Source organism: Carassius gibelio, chromosome A22 (assembly GCF_023724105.1).
Source record: "Carassius gibelio isolate Cgi1373 ecotype wild population from Czech Republic chromosome A22, carGib1.2-hapl.c, whole genome shotgun sequence".
Classification (NCBI taxonomy): Eukaryota; Metazoa; Chordata; class Actinopteri; order Cypriniformes; family Cyprinidae; genus Carassius; species Carassius gibelio.
In genome coordinates this window covers 8,586,341-8,606,986 of record NC_068392.1, presented here as the reverse complement: position 1 = coordinate 8,606,986, position 20,646 = coordinate 8,586,341, and the positions used below count along the sequence as shown (strand labels likewise).

Genomic DNA, 20,646 nt, shown 5'->3' with positions numbered 1-20,646 from the left:
TCAGCACCATCTAATATGTTTTGTTGTTTTCTTTTCATCAAGCAGTCACAATATTATATATTTGAATCAGTGTAAGAACATCTGTGATGCAGTAAAGTTCAATGAAGAAACACTGACAGTGATAAAAAGCTATATCCGGTCATATCCACTCTTAAACTCTCGCTTACATAATGCTTGGGCTTAAATGTTAAAAACCTGAGGAAGCATCTGTGCTAACAATCCGAATGATTAAACTAATTCATGGAGAAATGCAATAAGTGGAAGACAGCATTATAAAACTTAATTTGGTATAAAAACAAAGTGCAATAATTTAATCATTTAAATTACATATGCAAATATTTTTTAACTGGATAAATCTTTCAATATATTTAAATGGCTAATTTATAAGAAGTAATTAAAATAAATAAATTACCACCGCCTCTACCTTCATGATTTGAGCTGCTTCTTGTAGATTAAGCGTTTCTGGGAATCTATTTGTTATATGCAGTCAATCACTGGCAGATCATAATGGAAATATTATCTTCAAAAAATACACAAAGTAATTTCCTGTAATTGAGAAGAAACCCCTTCGGGACAGCAGAGGGAGCCTGTGGAGGGAAGGAGAACACAAAACATTAAATGGGGAATTCCTCTTTGGCTTATATTAAGTACTGAGGAGGTGGATTATGATCCCTCCCCTTCGCCTATAAATTAGGACTAGGAATGAAAGAAACACATTAACTCAGTTTTATTCTCTTGGAGCAGAATAACACCAAAAGTGGACAACATGAATTCAGCTTTACTGCTGTCTTTGCTTCTACCAGTTGCAGGTAAGTTTAGACATTTATTTTAGGCTTTCTTGTAAATGTCAGGATTTAAACTACGCATGCAGAGTAACCTGAATATTTTAACATATTTTAGAGTCTTACCATCTGCTCTTTTCTCAGGCACTGCAGATTTATATATATATATATATATATTAGGTACCAAAGCAACAGTTTTAGTTTAATTGAACTAAAATAACCAGAAAAAAATGAAACCTAAATAGACATTTAAATAAAAACTACAAAATTTTACAAAAGCACAACACAATTACTAAAACTTTAAATAAAGCATTAATAAAAATGATATAAACTACAGTATCTCGATGCTAAAATGGCAAAGACTTGAATATAATATTCTTGTGACAAATCTTTATTAGTATTTTGTTTTTATTGAATTGTAATTTTTAATATAATTATGTAATTTTTTTAATCATAAAATAGTTTTGCCATTTTTATTGATCTCCCTCCTTTTTCTGAAAATTGATTTGACAGCACAAGACTCCCATATAACCGCATATGCAACTTATTTGATATTTTTGTATTTACATAATTGTGTATTTTGATGTTTCCTCTTTAGTAAGTTGCTTCATGAATGTGCATTTTTAGTTAATGATCCAATATTTTTTTTACTATTTGAATATTGTGAGCATTTAAAACTAAATTCTCTATAATATATATATATATATATATATATATATATATATATATATATATATATATATATATAACACTGCTATTTAATTGCATATTACTCAAAACTGCCAAATTATTTTAAACCATCATTTTAAAACTAAGATTTACTGATGAGTTCATGATGAACTAATGTGCAATGTTCTCTTAAACAGTTGTTTCCCATGTACTGGACCTGCCGCCCAAAGTTCTGTTCAAACTGGGTGACAGGAGAGAGTTAAGATGTAGCATGTCATCTTGCCCCGGGAAGGTGAAGTTTGTTTGGAAGCCATTAGGAGACAAACCGATATACGCTACTATTAAAACACAGGACAGTGTATCTGTGCTGGTCTATGACAATGTGAAAAAGTATCACGAATACTCCTTAGTGTGCAAAGCAACCTGTGAAAAGGAGACAAAACAGGCGACAGCAACGATTCAAGTTTATTGTGAGTTCTTTTTTCAATTTTAATAAACTTCAGCTTGCTTCATAATGCACTGTTGATGAAGACCGGGGGAAGTTGTCACACTTTTTTAGTAAATATTTCTGAAGGGTATGTTTAATACTGGTTTACTTATGGATTTAAAGCAATTTAAGACTGAAATCATTCATGTGAAAGTAAACATTTAAAAGGTAACCATTGTTTTGGCTAATTTGTGTATTAAGACCTTAGGTTTCTATTGAAATATGTGACATCTGGCCCCGGTCTCTTTTATTCATTTATTTTAAATGCTACATATGAATCACGTAAAAAAAGAAATTTCTAAACTTGTTTTTTCTTGTCGACTCATATTTGAATCTTGGAATCCATTTCAGCTTTTTCAAGAAACCCAGTAATATCTGGACATGACAGCTTGAAACTGGGTGAGAAAAATGTCCTGCGCTGTGAAGTGTCTTCTGTACACCCTCCGGAGTTACTCACAGTGCAGTGGCTCTATGAAGGTGAAGTTCTTCAGACTAATGAGGGAGAACCTGAGAGTAATTACATATTCACACCTTCAAGTGAGGATGATGGGAAGGTGATAACATGCAGAGCATCACTTAATGTTGATGGTATACCACTTGATGAGAAGACCAAGGAGACGTCTGTACACATGACAGTTTTCTGTAAGCTACACTTACATATATTCACATAAACTATGTTTTAATTAAATGGATGTGGGAATCATACTTCCTCTCTGAAGATGACGACCAATGATTGTTCATTTTCCCATTGCTTTCACAGCTGCACCGCACAATGTTAAAGTATCTGGAGCGACCGCCGTCCCGCTGGGATCCAGTTTAAATTTGACCTGTGAGGCCGAGGGCGAGCCAAAGCCTGCGTTTACATGGACCGCTCTCAAACCAGATGGCCAGTCTGTGGAAATGGGAAAACATCGAGATCTCCTCGTACATAACGTGTCCCTATCAGATGCTGCTACTTACCAGTGTGACGTTAGAAATGACTTTGGAAGCCAAAGGGCCAATGTTTCAGTAGTCGTTCAAGGTTAGTGGTTCATTTAATTCTTAAAAAATCTTGGTCAGAGATAATAGCCTTGTTGGTAGCCCTCTAAATCTCTCCCAGTTTCTGGGAGAATAAATAAATGCAAAACTGCCACAAAACTTAATGCCTAATTTCGAAACATTGCTTTGTTCCCAATTAATTTGTTTTTTTTTATTTTTTGGCAGCACCTCCTATGAATACCCTGATTGAAGCAAGTCCACAATCCATTCTGAAGGAAGGAGAATCTGTGAACATTTCCTGCAAGTCCAGCGTAGTCCCAGTGACACACGTGGTGCTCAGCAGCAGGGTGAATGGTGCAAAAATAGAGCTAGCGTCTAGTAAAGAGGCTGAAACATCATTAGCCCTCCTCTCTGTCAATCTGACCGACTCTGGAGAGTTTGTGTGTGAGGCTTTCAATGATTATGGCAGTCAGGAGACTACTCTCAATCTAACTGTTGAAGGTAAGACCTTGAACGTCTGGGAATAGTGGATGTTGTTGGTACAAAGATTGGTCTGTTGAGCGCAGTTACAGTGTGGGTTGTAATGGTGTGTTTAATAGAAAAGCGCAATCAGTTGTAGTCTGTTATCTCCTAAAGATACTCTGAGTATCGCTGATATTATATAATATAAGCCAGAAGTTCAATGAACTGCAAATTCAGTTGGAGGCACCAAGTAAATGTTTTTCTTTTTACTTCTCACAGCTCATTTGCTAGAAGTGGTGTTACAACCGGACGAGGTCGTGTTGGAGAGAGGCTCCAGGCTGGTCCTCTCATGTCAGGCTTTCGGTTGCCCTCAACCCAAGTTCTCCTGGAAGAATCTTTCAAATAAGCCGATCCTCAGGCTACTTGAGACGGATGACTTACAGTCCCAGCTGGTGTTTGATCTAGTGGAGTTGGAAGATGAGGGAACTTTCCTTTGTGAGGTCACATGTGGCTCGATCAAGAAGTCCAAACAGACAGAAGTCAAGGTGTTTTGTAAGTATCTCAAAAGGTTTACTATCCAGTCTTGAGTTTACGTAAAAAATTGTTTGTATGGGTGAAAGGCACCTGTTGCATTATACAGGTCCTTCTCAAAAAATTAGCATATTGTGATAAAGTTCATTATTTTCCATAATGTAATGATAAAAATTAAACTTTCATATATTTTAGATTCATTGCACACCAACTGAAATATTTCAGGTCTTTTATTGTTTTAATACTGATGGTTTTGGCATACAGCTCATGAAAACCCAAAATTCCTATCTCAAAAAATTAGCATATCATGAAAAGGTTCTCTAAACGAGCTATTAACCTAATCATCTGAATCAACTAATTAACTCTAAACACCTGCAAAAGATTCCTGAGGCTTTTAAAAACTCCCAGCCTGATTCATTACTCAAAACCGCAATCATGGGTAAGACTGCCGACCTGACTGCTGTCCAGAAGGCCATCATTGACACCCTCAAGCGAGAGGGTAAGACACAGAAAGACATTTCTGAACGAATAGGCTGTTCCCAGAGTGCTGTATCAAGGCACCTCAGTGGGAAGTCTGTGGTAAGGAAAAAGTGTGGCAAAAAACGCTACACAACGAGAAGAGGTGTCCGGACCCTGAGGAAGATTGTGGAGAAGGACCGATTCCAGACCTTGGGGAACCTGTGGAAGCAGTGGACTGAGTCTGGAGTAGAAACATCCAGAGCCACCGTGCAGCACTGGACTGTTGCTCAGTGGTCCAAAGTACTTTTTTCGGATGAAAGCAAATTTTGCATGTCATTCCGAAATCAAGGTGCCAGAGTCTGGAGGAAGACTGGGGAGAAGGAAATGCCAAAATGCCTGAAGTCCAGTGTCAAGTACCCACAGTCCCACAGTCAGTGATGGTCTGGGGTGCCATGTCAGCTGCTGGTGTTGGTCCACTGTGTTTTATCAAGGGCAGGGTCAATGCAGCTAGCTATCAGGAGATTTTGGAGCACTTCATGATTCCATCTGCTGAAAAGCTTTATGGAGATGAAGATTTTGTTTTTCAGCATGACCTGGCACCTGCTCACAGTGCCAAAACCACTGGTAAAGGGTTTACTGACCATGGTATTACTGTGCTCAATTGGCCTGCCAACTCTCCTGACCCGAACCCCATAGAGAATCTGTGGGATATTGTGAAGAGAAAGTTGAGAGACGCAAGACCCAACACTCTGGATGAGCTTAAGGCCGCTATCGAAGCATCCTGGACCTCCATTACACCTCAGCAGTGCCACAGGCTGATTGCCTCCATGCCACGCCGCATTGAAGCAGTCATTTCTGCAAACGGATTCCCGACCAAGTATTGAGTGCATAACTGAAGATAATTATTTGAAGGTTGACTTTTTTTGTATTAAAAACACTTTTCTTTTATTGGTCGGATGAAATATGCTAATTTTTTGAGACAGGCATTTTGGGTTTTCATGAGCTGTATGCCAAAATCATCAGTATTAAAACAATAAAAGACCTGAAATATTTCAGTTGGTGTGCAATGAATCTAAAATATATGAAAGTTTAATTTCTATCATTACATTATGGAAAATAATGAACTTTATCACAATATGCAAATTTTTTGAGAAGGACCTGAACTGAATCACTTAAACAAAAAAGAAATTTCTAAACTTGTTTTTTCTTTTCGACTCATATTTGAATCTTGGAATCCATTTCAGCTTTTTCAAGAAACCCAGTAATATCTGGACATGACAGCTTGAAACTGGGTGAGAAAAATGTCCTGCGCTGTGAAGTGTCTTCTGTACACCCTCTGGAGCACCTCACAGTGCAGTGGCTCTATGAAGGTAAAGTTCTTCAGACTGATGAGGGAGAACCTAAGAGAGATACATTTTCAAGTAATTACATATTCACACCTTCAAGTGAGGATGATGGGAAGGCAATAACATGCAGAGCATCACTTGATGTTGATGGTATACCACTTGATGAGAAGACCAAGGAGACGTCTGTACACATGACAGTTTTCTGTAAGCTACACTTACATATATTTACATGAACTATGTTTTAATTAAATGGATGTGGGAATCATACTTCCTCTCTGAAGATGACGACCAATGATCGTTCGTTTTCCCATTGCTTTCACAGCTGCACCGCACAATGTTAAAATATCTGGAGCGACCGCCGTCCCGCTGGGATCCAGTTTAAATTTGACCTGTGAGGCCGAGGGCAAGCCAAAGCCTGCGTTTACATGGACGGCTTTTAAACCAGATGGCCAGTCTGTGGAAATGGGAAAACATCGAGATCTCCTCGTACATAACATGTCCTTATCAGATGCTGCTACTTACCAGTGTGACGTTACAAATGACTTTGGAAGCCAAAGGGCCAATGTTTCAGTAGTCGTTCAAGGTTAGTGGTTCATTTAATTCTTTAAATATCTTGGTCAGAGATAATAGCCTTGTTGGTAGCACTCTAAATCTCTCCCACTTTCTGGGAGAATAAATAAATGCAAAACTGCCACAAAACTTAAAAATACGAAATTTCGAAACATTGCTTTGTTCCCAATTAATTTGTTTTTTTTATTTTTTTGGCAGCACCTCCTATGAATACCCTGATTGAAGCAAGTCCACAATCCATTCTGAAGGAAGGAGAATCTGTGAACATTTCCTGCAAGTCCAGCGTAGTCCCAGTGACACACGTGGTGCTCAGCAGGAGGGTGAATGGTGCAAAAATAGAGCTAGCGTCTAGTAAAGAGGCTGAAACATCATTAGCCCTCCTCTCTGTCAATCTGACCGACTCTGGAGAGTTTGTGTGTGAGGCTTTCAATGATTATGGCAGTCAGGAGACTACTCTCAATCTAACTGTTGAAGGTAAGACCTTGAATATATAATATAAGCCTGAAGTTCAAAGAACTGCTAATTCAGTTGGAGGCACCAAGTAAATGTTTTTCTTTTTACTTCTCACAGCTCATTTGCTAGAAGTTGTGTTACAACCGGACAAGGTCGTGTTAGAGAGAGGCTCCAGGCTGGTCCTCTCATGTCAGGCTTTCGGTTGCCCTCAACCCAAGTTCTCCTGGAAGAATCTTTCAAAAACGCCGATCCTCAGGCGACTTGAGACGGATGACTTACAGTCCCAGCTGGTGTTTGATCTAGTGGAGTTGGAAGATGAGGGAACTTACCTTTGTGAGGTCACATGTGGCTCGATCAAGAAGTCCAAACAGACAGAAGTCAAGGTGTTTTGTAAGTATCTCAAAAGGTTTACTATCCAGTCTTGAGTTAACGTAAAAAATAGTTTGAATGGGGGAATGGCCCTGTTGCATTAAACTAAGTAGTTCACTGGTTCATGAATGGAGAATGTATACTCAAGTTTTCGACATCGGTGAAATAATTATCTAGATGCAATTGCAAGACTGATTCGTAAAACTCATTGGGCCAAAATTGCCGTGTTTGGCCAGTTGGGATGTTCAAACACCAACATTTAACAAGACTCTTAATGTCAAGGAAAAATTTCCTTTCCCTTTAACTTCTCAGAGTGTGAGTTGCTATTAACCAACTGTTTAAACATGAGTCATCTGTAAACAGTAATTAGTCAGTCTCTTAAAATCTCTTTTAAGTTTTAAAATAGCTCTCTTTGATGCTGATTAGATGCAGGAAATAAATCATAATAAGTCATGATAAGTCAGGGTTGGTTGTTTATTTGTTCTTTTCAAAAGCGATTTTGTCTTGGTTTTTGTTAACATTGTGCTCCTTTTACAGATCCCCCGAGAGTGCCCAGAATCACTGTGAGCCCACTGACGGAATTGAAGGAAGGAGAATCCGTGACCATTTCTTGCCTTTCCGACAGCTTTCCAGTGGGGCGTACGGTGCTGAACAGGGTGGTGGACGGCATACAAACAGAATTAATGGCCAGTGATAGGCTTGAAACATTGTTTACCATTCCTTCGCTTGAGCTGGATGACTCTGGCATCTATATTTGTGAAACTTCTAACATGTATGGAAGCCGCAATGATAGTGTGGAGATTACAGTAAAAGGTAAGTTACTAAATACATCCAGTCAAAGTATCAACATGTTGTAGTGTTGGAAATATCAACAGTTATTTGAAATAAAAAAAATAATAATGGAGTGCCTTGCTCTCCATTTTGCCTTGCCCTCCTTTTCATCGAAATGCATATATTTGGCTTCTACCGTAAAGAGTCTTTGCTCTTATTAAGTGGATCTTGTCTAGTCAACTGACAATTATTATGCCTCTCTTAACCCAGCACCACCCAGGAATATGACAGTGGAGATCTTTCCATCCACGGATGTTCAGGAGGGGCAGAATATCACCATCTGTTGTCGCTCCGTGAGCTTCCCTCCACCTGCGGTTGTCCTCAGTAAGCTGGATAGTGAGAAACATGTCTACTCTCTTGATGGTGTATTCCTACTGATCAACCTCAAACCCAACGACACAGGCTTATATCAGATCAACGTCACCAACTATCTGGGCTACGAGACAGAGACTTTTAATATCAATGTGATAGGTGAGTAAAACTAAAATCAGGTCCAAAATCAAATTCTTGTATTTCCGAATACACTGACTACGTAAAACATTCAGTTTGTGAATAAACACCATGTCCAAATCAGACGTGACACGATCGGACAAACTTGTTCAAATCGAATAAATCGATTCAGACCGATCAGAGCACATTTGACACTTAATGTACATTTACTGTATGTGAAGTAACATTTGAAGGACAAGCACATCATGTTTATTTACAAACATTATCCAACATATTTTAAATTTGCCTTTGACGTTTCGTTACAGAGAAAAGAGTCAACCCTCCATTTGGCTGGAATGATTTTTTTATGCCTGCGATTAGCCTGGGAGTTGCTGCTGCGCTGCTCGGTGTTGTGGTGTACATGTGGAGAGCTAGAAAGAAGGGATCTTACGACCTTGCCAAATGTAATCCAGGTACCGTGTAGGCTGTGTTTACATTCCATTGGCTGTTCTGGAGGCAGCTACACTGGGATGAAGTGTCTTGTCGGGGCCAAGGGCCTCCCTAAAGCAAGAACTGCAGGTGCCTGGATTCATCACCTTGAACATCAGGTGACCATAACCCCAGCTGGATGGGAACCTGCATTCTCCACAGCAAGAGACAATCAATGTGACCGTGATTTGGCGCGCATCCCCAGAGAAAGCAAATCGAACCAGTGCGGTTCCTTTGTGTTGCTTGTGTTGGGAAGTGTCAACTCTTTTAGAGACCACCTGGTCTGCACTTCAAGAAGTTTTCAAGTGTGGAAGTATAAGTTGAAATGCAAATTGTGAAACATACATGTAAACATTTTAGCATTTAAGAGAAAATAACCTAGCCAACATGTTTTAATTGAACTGTTTGGTACAATTTCATAAGTCTCATGTAGCCTATTGTGTCCTAAAAAGTTTGTATTTGTATTGGGTGAAATCTTTCGTTGTCATATTTATTAAAGTATCAGGTTTCTGTCAATTGACCTGGGAAAGTTTTTTCTGGGAAAATCCGTGGAAAATTTGATTCGCAGGAAATCCACAGCGTCTTTTATAGCTTCACTTTCACTTTAACATTTCACTTTTGCTTTTCGGTTTTTTTGCAATGTTTTCCTGTCCGTTCAGCACAATAAAGGTGGGATGATTTGGATAAGCTTATTGTTCACTGCCTGTGTGCAAGCCATTTTCCGAATTTCCAACAAGTCAGGAACAAGCACACCTTCCAAAAATAAACCACTCCACATATGTGCCTCCATCCTGTCAAGACCAATCAGACGCTCTGGAAAACATCTGTTTCTGGTTACTGTTTATTTTGTCCTGCAAATAAAGACCAAATGATTAAAAATCGAGCTCCTCGCTCCTTTTTTAGTGTCTTATATTGATTTTTCTTTTTTTTTCTTTTTTTGTCAAGTGTTGCTATAAAAGACTGTTGCCATGGTGACCATCCAGATGCAATGGTAAAGGAGGATGGGTTTTGTTTTCATGTTCCACGGGGAAAAAGAGGAGAAGCAAAGGTGCAAATGGAACCGTGTTCTCTTTGAAAGATTGCGGGCCACTCACCCATTTCTTTTTTTAACCTCTTCATATTAAATTTAATACAATCTATTCAAAGAACCAGCAGCAAGTATTGTTCTCGCTTAAGAACAATTGCAGTATTTTATCATTATTGTGTCTTTATTTTAACACTATACCTCACAAATGTTTCTAAAGAGGCTGGTGTTCGACTAAATACGAGAAATAATAGTGATGAATGACAAACTGAACTATAAGTGTGTTCTCCAGTTAAACACTTACCACGTCCTTGTGTGTATTGTACTTGAAGTGATTATATGGAAATTGTGTGTTATTGTTAGGCTTCTAAGTGCAGAGTAATTGAACGATGGTCAAGAACATCTCATTCTTGTTCTCAGAGTCTGTTTGCTGACATCTGATTCTTTGAGGCGACTCACGTTTTGAAGGAACCCTTCAACAGTGATTCATCTTAATCTAGTTTAGATTTGATCAGGACTCCAGACCAAATGAATGCTGTTGACTACAAAACTGATTTTAGTTGATAAATTACAGAATTCCAGATTATAAATGGTTCAGACAAGTTCTTAAATAGATTTATGTTCTTTAAATAACAATTCCTGGTTTATTTCGAATTGAAAAACGACTCTAAATGATTCACTGACTACATCAAACAGATAAGAGTTCAACATTTTATCTCAGTGATTGTTCATGAATCATTGCGTGAAGAAAACACTGGCACACATTCAGACTCTCTAATAATGAGCTATTATTATCTATAATCTATAATGTTATTATATCTTAAGACTTAGATTTTAAACTTTCTTTTTTTCTTGTCACATTTGGTAATATTTAGTCTCGCGTAGTCAGACCTGCAGACTGACGGCTGAAGGTCTGGAATCTATGGCAGCTTTCATTGGCCAAGAGTAAAACAAACCGACGTGTAGAACAACTAATCACAGTTCGTTTATTTCATCATCATGTTTCAGGGCGTGGAAAAACTCTACGTATTTGAAAGATTCTATGACGCGAACTTAAAATATTTCACATACTTCTGAGAATCCAGCTTTTAGTTGATCCTGATAAGCGCTCGTCGTCACAGTTTTAAACACGACGGCTTTCTTCTTCCATGAGGGGGTTTGGCGGCACTGCATCTTTGTTTCAGACAGAACATTAAAGAACGCGACACACACGTCTCCTGGAAGTCATGTATAATTCAACCAATCCGACGACGACTTCAAAACTCCTGAAGTGTTTTCACTTTTGTGCGCCGTATGCATCAGATGTTTAACCAACGGTCCGTGGGCTTGAGATCTGATTAACATTAACCTTATTTATTATATAGTAAAAATGTAATGCTCATGTTTTTTGGTGGAATTTTAGAACTACAGTTTTACTACAAATACTATGGTTAAACTATGGTTAATTTGTGGTTATGTGCTAACTACAAAAAACATGTTTTTATGGGGGGGGGGGGGGGGTATTTGTAGTAAAACCATGGTTAATTTTCATATGGAGGGTTTTCACGTTTATTTTTTATTTTTTTGGATCTGTGGATTACTATTTGAGGATTCATGTGTTCCTTTCTTAATTAGTGAAATAAAGATGAACAAACTCCTAACACTGGTCTGCAATTTTTGTACTATATACAGACATAAATAATACCTCAAAATGAGGTTTGTTGAAAATGTGTTTTAAAAATCCAGCAAAATAGTACAGTTAAGATGTTATGTTGGTTTTAACACGGACAAACTTTCAAAACCATTTAATGGAGGTTTTGTCAACTGAAGTTTTTTTTTTTTTTTTTTCACGAAAGACATTTCCTAGTATATTGTTAAAGTACAATCTGTTGAATGCACTGTACTTCTATTCCTCGCAGTTATCAATTCTGTCAAAAATTAAGTATGGTGCAACCTGAGTAAGGTCTATTATAATAGAAAGTGGGCACTTTCGTTATGCAATTTGATTCACTGGCTATTGTGGTGGTCCCTGACAGTAACAGTATGTTTTTTTTTTTTTACTGTACTCTGTTTGCTTAGACGAGGGGAATGTACCACTGAAAGCCCTTGCTTATGTAACCCTCATGTGAAAAAAGAACAGCACCAAACATTTGTGCAGAGTCCTGTCTTTTTTAATCACGAAAAGACATTGGTATTTCCTGGTTCTGTGTGGACAGGGAACATCTCTAGAGCAAAGCGTCTCTAAATGCTTCCACTCCAGCTTGTTTTTTTGATTGTATTTAAAGAAAAACAGAATATTTATGGAGATGAACCCCCTGGTTCAGCAGATGGCGTTTGACCCAGGGTCTCTGCGTTCTTGCGGCGCATCCTTTGCCCATGTAGCAGATCAGCATTTTTTTACAACGTCCCCAGGGATCTTAAGGATCTCTTTTGTGTTTTTATTGTTTCCCTTATATGTATTTGCATTTCTTTCAATGCTGGTACATTACAGATACACACAAGCGGCACTAAAACTGCACACAGCTGCCTCACGGGTCCATCTGTGAATTAAATGGGAGATGATCTCTTCCAAGAAAAGCAGTCAATAACAAGGAATGTTTCATTTGGCTGGCAAGTTTATCAGGGCAGGCCAGATTAATATTTTTTTCCATCACTAACAGACTGTTTTATGCTGACTCCCCAAATATTGTTTTTGATCTTCAGATATCACTGAGTGCTATGCAATAAAACACCACGTACTCTTTTGTAGGACAACATCCACTCCTGATGCAGAAAAAAATAGTTTTGTTTATCAAAGCTTGGACTATGTCATGTAAACATGGCAACAAAAAAGATGCTGCTGTCAGTCTGAATATCCAACGCTATCTCGCGACCAATTCTTACGTATTTTACGAGGTGGCTTATTCATACGAATTTGTATGACCTCACTCGTACGATTTTATATGATTTGTCTAAACCCCAGTGACGGTTAGGTTTAGGGGCGGGGTTAGGTGTAGGTAATTTGTACAAATTAATACGAATTGTGCAACTCGTAAAATATGCACGATTTGCAAAAATCGTATGAATTTGTACGAGTGTGGTCATATGAATTAGTACAAATAAGCCACCTCGTGAAAAATGTATGAATTGCAGTGAGACTGGGTTGGAATATCAGCATGATTGACATTTGGACATAAGCGTGAATACACATAAGAAATACTATAAAAAATGCTCTTGTTGCACATGCAAAACACATGCAAAACACTTATATTCGCAGATGCTATGCATAGAAAAATTGTAAATTAATGGAATAAAATGCCTTTTTAAAACAAAAAAGGAATTAAAATATTATCGATTAAAAATTAAATATTAAATATCTGCTAAACAATGGTATTTCATAACGTCTTTCCGCGGTTGAAACAAAATATCTTCTGATGTTCATTCATGTTTATTTCATGCTAACTAGTAGCTAAAGATGAAGAGATGATCGGTTCATGCACTGAGGCACTACAGCGATCTGTCACGACACTTTAAAGAGCCACAAAACGCTATTTATCATTTGAATGTCTTAAAACAAAATGACAACATTTAAAGTTAAGACTATTTCATACCAAAAGTAACCCGCTTTGGTGTGTCTTCCTCTTTGCTCCATGGTGTATTTTCCCTGCAAGAGAATATGTGTGGCTTGTCGGACATAAATGTAACCGATAAAAACGCTCCTTGCCGCGCAAAATCACAAAGCCTGCGAAACAGTGGAGCTCAAACTGCGAAACGTCAAATTAAATGTTTTTGCCGTTATGATTTTTTTTAATTATTATTATTAATAATTTCAAGGATAAGCAGCAGTAATAGTGATTCTTGCCTTGCTTCAATAATACAAACCCTGCAATAGATAATTTTATGTAATACTCACACACTCATCAGTTGTGATAAGCATGCATGCTTACATATTTACGAGAGTGGTCTATTTTTAAAATGACCTTGAATATCCACTGCCCTCTCTGAGCCCTGGCTCCATTCTTGTGAAACGTGTGTGTGTGTGTGTTTTTCACCTCAACACAATGAAAACATCAAGTGTAAATCTTTTCATTGGCACTGGCTTTTCTTAAAATGTGTAAGGATATGTTGCATAATGAGTCAAAACATGGCATAAACGCCATGTTTTTCCAGAGGAAGTAGAGGTTTGCATACTCTATCAGCAGGCTATTCCGGAACACAGATTGACTCACAATACGGCTGTGTGACCTTCCTATGTATATGGGGTACATCTTGAAGACAGCGATAATGAAGACATACTTGGCGTGAAGCTCGAGTTGCTGACCTTAGCACAAGCTTTGCTAACTACAGTACAAACTGTGCTTTAGTTGTTCAGCCACTGTGACACTATCACCTCAAGAGCTGCCTGTCAGAAAAAGACTTAAAAAGTGGTCTTAAAATACAGTTTTTTACCCTGTTTATTCATTTGAACCAGAACATTTAGAAAACTGCACTGAGATCGATCATCATTATTGATTATACTGCTTATGTTTAAGGTTAGTGGCTTCACTGTTTTTGCTACACACATGAATATCTCAAATCATTCACTTTTTCTTCACCTATAGCGGACCATAAACCAGGGCATATAGGGACCTCAATGTCATAGTTGTCGCTTTTGAACTTGTAAGCAAGCTCCCAGAACACCCGAGCAACCACCTTACCTTAGAGACCACATTGAAACATACTAAAAGCCATTAAGACAGCCTAGCAACCTAAGGTTTACATACTTTTTAAATAACACTTAAAATGTTTCAATGTTGCTGCAAATGCAAAAGGGATGTTCACTTGTACTGTCCCCTTAAGATGGGAATGCTATTCAAAAACATTTCCCACTAAGTTTTAGCCCCACTGACTCTCTTTTTCTCTATTTTTCTTAGATACAACCCAACCAGAACAAACATTTGTACCTTCCTCTTGTTTAATTCACAGTTAATAGAGCCAAATAGAGGCCTCTCACATCTAATATCTCATGCTGTATCTACAGAGACTGTCCGGTCCAAACTACGAACACTGTGAAAAACCATCTCCAATCCTTTTATACATTTGCAACATACAGATTTTGTCTGACGTTTGTGTTCTTAGCTTGCATTCATTTTCTTATGGAAATAAGCGGTCTTATGATGATATCACGAGCCCATGGTTGGACTGGAAAGTCCTCATGCATGTTTTGGCTTTATGGACACTTCTAAAGGGCCGTTCACACCAAGTGCTTATTATAACCATGAAGTTTTAATAAAAATAAACATAAAGGGAAATGGTGATGGATAAAATATGAGATGGGAAGGAAGAATACATTTCAGGGTTTTTCAATGATATATAGGTCAACAGTTTTGCATTCCAGCCAAGATCCTGAGAAAGTTTGAACAAATCCAGGGATGTGTTCTCTCCCCTCTGCTTTTCTCCCTGTACACAAACGACTGCACCTCTAAAGACCCCTCTGTCAAGCTCCTGAAGTTTACAGACGACACTACAGTCATCGGCCTCCTCCAGGACGGTGATGAGCCTGCTTACAGACAAGAGGTTGAGCAGCTGGCTGTCTGGTGCAGTTTTAACAACCTGGAGCTGAACACACTCAAAACTGTGGAGATGATCGTGGACTTTAGGAGAAACCCCCCCGCACTTTCCCTACTCACCATCATGAACAGCACTGTGACTGCAGTGGAGTCATTCAGGTTCCTGGGAACCACCATCTCTCAGGACCTGAAGTGGGACAATCACATTGACTCCATTGTGAAAAATGCCCAACAAAGGCTGTACTTCCTTTGCCAGCTGAGGAAGTTTAACCTGCCACAGGAGCTGCTGAAACAGTTCTACTCAGCCGTCATTGAGTCTGTACTGTGTACTTCAATAACTGTCTGGTTTGGTTCAGCAACAAAATCAGTCATCAGAAGACTACAGAGAACTGTTTGGACTGCCGAAAGGATTATTGGTGCTCTCCTGCTCACCCTTCAAGAACTGTATACATCCAGAGTGAGGAAAAGGGCTCAGAAAATCATTCTGGATCCCTCACATCCAAGTTACCCCATCTTTGAACTTTTGCCATCTTGCTGGCGCCTCAGAGCCACAAATACCAGGACAGTCAGGCACAAGAACAGTTTCTTCCCCCAGGCAATCTACCTCATGAACAGTTAAATGTTCCCCAATCTTCTGTTACGTGCTCCCGATGCACACTTCTGCTGCACACTACATCATGAAAGTGTGGACTCAGAGGAATGCCACAAGGGTTTAGGGTGTTGATTTTGGGCCTCAGTGGGCTCGACAGAAGTGCACATCGAGGGTGCATAGCGGTGCTAGGGGGCGCTCACGAGCACCCTTCTGATAGCTAAAATGACCATAAAGTCTACGTCTCGTGGACTTGTAAGTGGAATTGTAAGTCTGCAAGACCACAAATGCATGTGAAGCACATGCTTATAATAATCAGAATATAATCCCCCGAACACTATGCCTATCATTTTTTTGTGAATGGCCCTTTAACTGTAAGAAGACATTCATTACAGTTTTAGGAAATCATATCACACATGCATTTCCCTTTTGAAGGAAAACTTGTTGAATTCAAAACCAGAAAAACGCCCACCATGTCTCGCAGGAGGAATGATACACATAAATGTCCATTAAGGAGATGTTGCACAAGTAGTCCTTACATTAACCTTAGGTTACACAGAAAACTGTCTTTGACTTTCTCGCAGCGCTTCTAAGACACTGATAGCAGTCATACATCACGGAGACGTCCATTGGACGTCTTCAAGACTTATTTTTTTAATGTGTGTGTTCATCTGCAATCGGTCAATAGGATCGATCAATTTGGTCAATTTGATTTCCTATCAAATGTCAAATAGACGTTTAGAAAATGTTTATGATTTAGAATGTATGTTAAACTGAAATCTTAAAGACGTCTATCAGATGTTTGTACACAGCAGAAGCTTTAAGCGATCTTTAACTGATATCTCGCAGATGTAGCCTGGGGAGGTTATTATTAGAAAGCGCCTCAAGTTTGCTGATATTTCAAGACTAACAAAAGCCTGAGATGTGTGTTTCTGTATATGTCTGCATTTCGTGTGCAATGGTGTTTTGTTTTGGTTTTGATTATTCGTCTTGCACGTATCTGTGGGGTTCCTCCCTCACCCTCATCACTACAGTTTCCGCTTCTAATTGTTATGACTCCACTCACCTGAATTCAATGTCTGTTTATCTCTTGCTCTATTTATTCTCGTCTCTCGCGCCTGCTGGTGCCAGATCACTGTTCGTCAATAGTCCCTGTGTAGCCATTCTGTCTGATCCTGTCAAGCCTTGTTCTGTCGTGCCATTGTTTGCTGCTACTGGTTTTGTTTTTCTATTTTTCCACTCCCTCATTTCCTAGACCGGACACCGGCGTTCTTCAGAAGAGTTTGCTCCATCACTGGCTCTCTCGTGGCTTCCTCTCCTCTCTGCTCTCTACGCGGCCGCGCCGTTTTCTGTTGGACCTTTTTCCTCATTTCCCGGCCTGTTTCTGTTCGTTGGAGGGAGATTTTCTTTTTTACTTTTTGAATAAATTGGTCTCGAACTGTAACCTGCATCTGTGTCCAGTTGTGTCCAGCAGGTGCAGATTCTGTCAGAACCTCAGTCACCCAGCAGGGTGTTCTTTTGGGCCAGCACAAATCTAGACTGATGAAAACCACAAGGGAGGTGAAATTTCTAGCCAACCAAGTGGCTGAGCTGACTAACCGCATCCAAGAGCTGAAACGAGAGGCTGCTCAGGGTGGTGCAGTTCACCATATTCCTCGCCATGAGCCTGAGCCCCAATGCAATAACCCACCACCCTATGATGGGGACCTCAATTCCTGCCGGGCCTTCTTGTCCCAGTGTTCTGTGGGGTTTGCCTTGCATCCACGCACATACGCACTTGAGATGTCCAAAGTGGCTTTTGTATTGACTCTTCTAACCGGCAAGGCTAGAGACTGGGGAACCTCCATCTGGGAGACTAAAGCACCCTGTTGTGCTTCTTTTAAAGATTTCCGCCAGGAGATGGAGAGGCTATTTGACCACTCTGCCAGAGGTCAGGAAGCAGCTGACCAGCTAGCACGGCTCCGTCAGGCGGGTCGCTCAGTGAAGGACTATGCGATTCATTTCAAGACTCTGGCAGCTACCTGCGATTGGAATGAGGAGGCCTGTCGAGCTATGTTCTGTGCTGGGCTAGAGGATGACATCCAGGATGAGCTGGCCACTCAGGACATGCCACGTGACTTTGACGATCTTGTTAACATGGCGTTGCGGATCAAGGGTCGCCATCGCCGCCTTCATCAGCGCCTGGCAGTTTGTGCACCCTGGAGGACTGAGGAGTCGTCATCTGTTTCCCCCACAGAAACCACTGAGCCTGAGCCTATGCAGCCTATGCTCACTCCTCAACAGAAGCAGCAATGCCTCGCCCTAGGGCTATGTCTGTATTGCGGCAAATCAGGTCACTTCGCAGCAGTCTGTCCGCTAAAAGTCAAGGCTCACCAGTAAAGAGGGGGATCCTGGTGAGCGCTACCCCTTTATTGCATCCCCCCTCCTCTCGCACTCTCCTTCCTGTCTCAATTCAGTTTGGTGATGTCCTTAACTCCTGTACAGCACTGGTTGACTCCGGAGCTGAGGGCAACTTTATGGACCTCTCTCCAGCCACCCGTTGGGGAATTCCTGCCATTCCTCTTCCTGAACCTATTCCTGCCCGTTCATTGAATGGCCCTTTGATCACCACTGTCTCCTATGCAACTCCTCCTGTCAATCTTTTAGTCTCGGGCAATCTCTGTGAGGTGACCACGCTATACCTTCTTGAATCCCCAAGTGCTCCCATAGTTCTGGGGCACCTGTGGTTGGTGCAACATGCCCCTCATGTGGATTGGTCCACCAACCTTGTCTTGTCTTGGAGGTGATTGTGTTATTGAGCTCCTCCCAGGCACTTCTCTGCCCAAGGGTCACTTTTTTTCCCTTTCAGGTCCTGAAAGAGAGGTCATGGACAAATATATTAACGTATCCCTCAAAGGCGGTCTCATCCGACCCTCTTCATCTCCTGCAGGAGCTGGGTTCTTCTTTGTCAAGAAAAAGGACGGCTCCTTGCGTCCTTGTATAGATTATAGAGGCCTGAATGACATCACTATTAAAAACAGGTACCCCTTGCCTCTTATGTCATCTGCCTTTGAGCTATTGCAGGGAGCCAAGGTCTTCACCAAGCTAGACCTTCGGAATGCCTATCACCTAATTCGCATACGTGAGGGGGATGAGTGGAAGACAGCTTTCAACACACCCACGGGACACTTTGAGTACCGTGTCCTACCATTTGGTCTGACCAATGCCCCAGCTATCTTCCAGGCCCTGGTTAACAACGTGTTGAGAGACATGGTGAATCGCTTTGTCTTTGTGTATCTTGATGATATCTTGATATTTTCCCCATCTCTGCAGGTACACACTCAGCATGTTCGCCAGGTGTTCCAACGGCTGCTGGAGAACCAGCTCTATGTTAAGGCGGAGAAGTGCGTCTTCCATGCCCAGTCGGTTCCGTTCCTGGGGTTCGTTGTTTCTGCGGGGGAGATCAATGCGGATCCCTGTAAGGTAAAGGCCATTGCTGAGTGGCCAGCTCCTGGCTCTCGTGAAGCTCTGCAGTGGTTCCTGGGGTTTGCCAACTTCTATTGCGGGTCATCCAGAACTTTGGTCAGATTGCTGCACCTTTAATGACACTCACCTCTCCCAAGGTAGCATTCAAGTGGAATACTGTGGCACAGGAGGCCTTTGATAAATTAAAGTCCCATTTTATCTCTGCTCCTGTCTTGTCTATTCCAGACCCTGAACGTCAATTCATTGTTGAGGTGGATGCCTCCGATGTCGGTGTGGGTGCGGTCCTATCTCAGCGGTCGCACGAGGATGGAAAGGTGCATCTCTGTGCCTTCTTCTCCCACTGCCTGAGTCCCCCAGAATGGAATAACAACATAGGTAATTGGGAGTTGTTGGTGGTCAGGCTGGCTTTGGGGGAGTGGCGTCACTGGTTGGAGGGCGCAGCTCTTTCTCGTCTCTTCGAGGCTCCTGGGGGGGGGGGGGGGGCTGGTCAGCACACCATCTTGCCCAAAGGGGTCGTGGTGGCATCCCTCTCTTGGGACATCGAGAGACGAGTAGAGGAGGCCCTACTTAAGGGGCCTGTGCCGAAGGGGGGTCCAGCGGGTAATCTGTTTGTTCCCACCAAGTTGCGCTCTGAAGTCATCCAGTGGGGTCACTCGTCCAGGCTGGTCTGTCATCCAGGAGTCCGGAGGTCACTGGCTGCCATCCGTCATCGATTCTGGTGGCCATCCATGGCCAAGGATGCCAGGCAGTTCGTGGCTTCCTGCTCGGTGTGCGCTCAGAACAAGACTTCCAATGCGCCTCCCTTTGGTCTGCTCCACCCGTTGCCCATCCCTTCTCACCCCTGATCACAATTGGCCCTTGATTTTGTCACTGGCCTCCCGGAATCTTAGGGTAACACCGTCATTCTTACGGTGGTGGACTGTTTTTCTAAGCCCATTTCATCCCCCTTCCCAAGCTCCCCTCAGCCAAAGAGACTGCTCAGGTGATGGTTGATCATGTATTCCGGATTCATGGTCTTCCGGTCAACGGGGTCTCTGATAGGGGTCCCCAGTTTGTCTTTCGGTTTTGGAGGGAGTTCTGTCGGCAGATCGGGGCCTCTATGAGTCTGTCTTCAGGATTCCATCCCCAGACCAACGGGCAGTCCGAGCGGACAAAACAGGATTTGGAATGTACTCTTTGCTGCCTGGCATCCCACAATCCCAGCTC

General features: G+C 41.1%; 1 protein-coding gene across 1 annotated transcript; it reads left to right on the top strand.

Moving 5' to 3' along the window:
- Positions 1-643: 643 nt before the first annotated feature.
- On the top strand, positions 644-9,734 carry LOC127943261 (vascular cell adhesion protein 1-like). Its single transcript, XM_052539585.1, has 13 exons — positions 644-809; positions 1,649-1,921; positions 2,290-2,580; positions 2,699-2,959; positions 3,142-3,417; positions 3,658-3,930; positions 5,613-5,918; positions 6,037-6,297; positions 6,483-6,758; positions 6,855-7,127; positions 7,644-7,919; positions 8,148-8,408; positions 8,693-9,734. The coding sequence occupies exons 1-13, from the start codon at positions 767-769 to the stop codon at positions 8,848-8,850; spliced, it is 3,228 nt and encodes a 1,075-aa protein (XP_052395545.1). The 5' UTR covers positions 644-766; the 3' UTR covers positions 8,851-9,734.
- The last annotated feature ends 10,912 nt before the right edge of the window (positions 9,735-20,646 follow it).

Coding starts and splice junctions, on each gene's coding strand:
- LOC127943261 (XM_052539585.1), top strand. CDS start 767: ATGAATTCAGCTTTACTGCTGTCTTTGCTTCTACCAGTTGCAG. Junction 1,922..2,289: donor AGCAACGATTCAAGTTTATT/GTGAGTTCTTTT, acceptor AATCCATTTCAG/CTTTTTCAAGAAACCCAGTA. Junction 8,409..8,692: donor TTTTAATATCAATGTGATAG/GTGAGTAAAACT, acceptor GTTTCGTTACAG/AGAAAAGAGTCAACCCTCCA.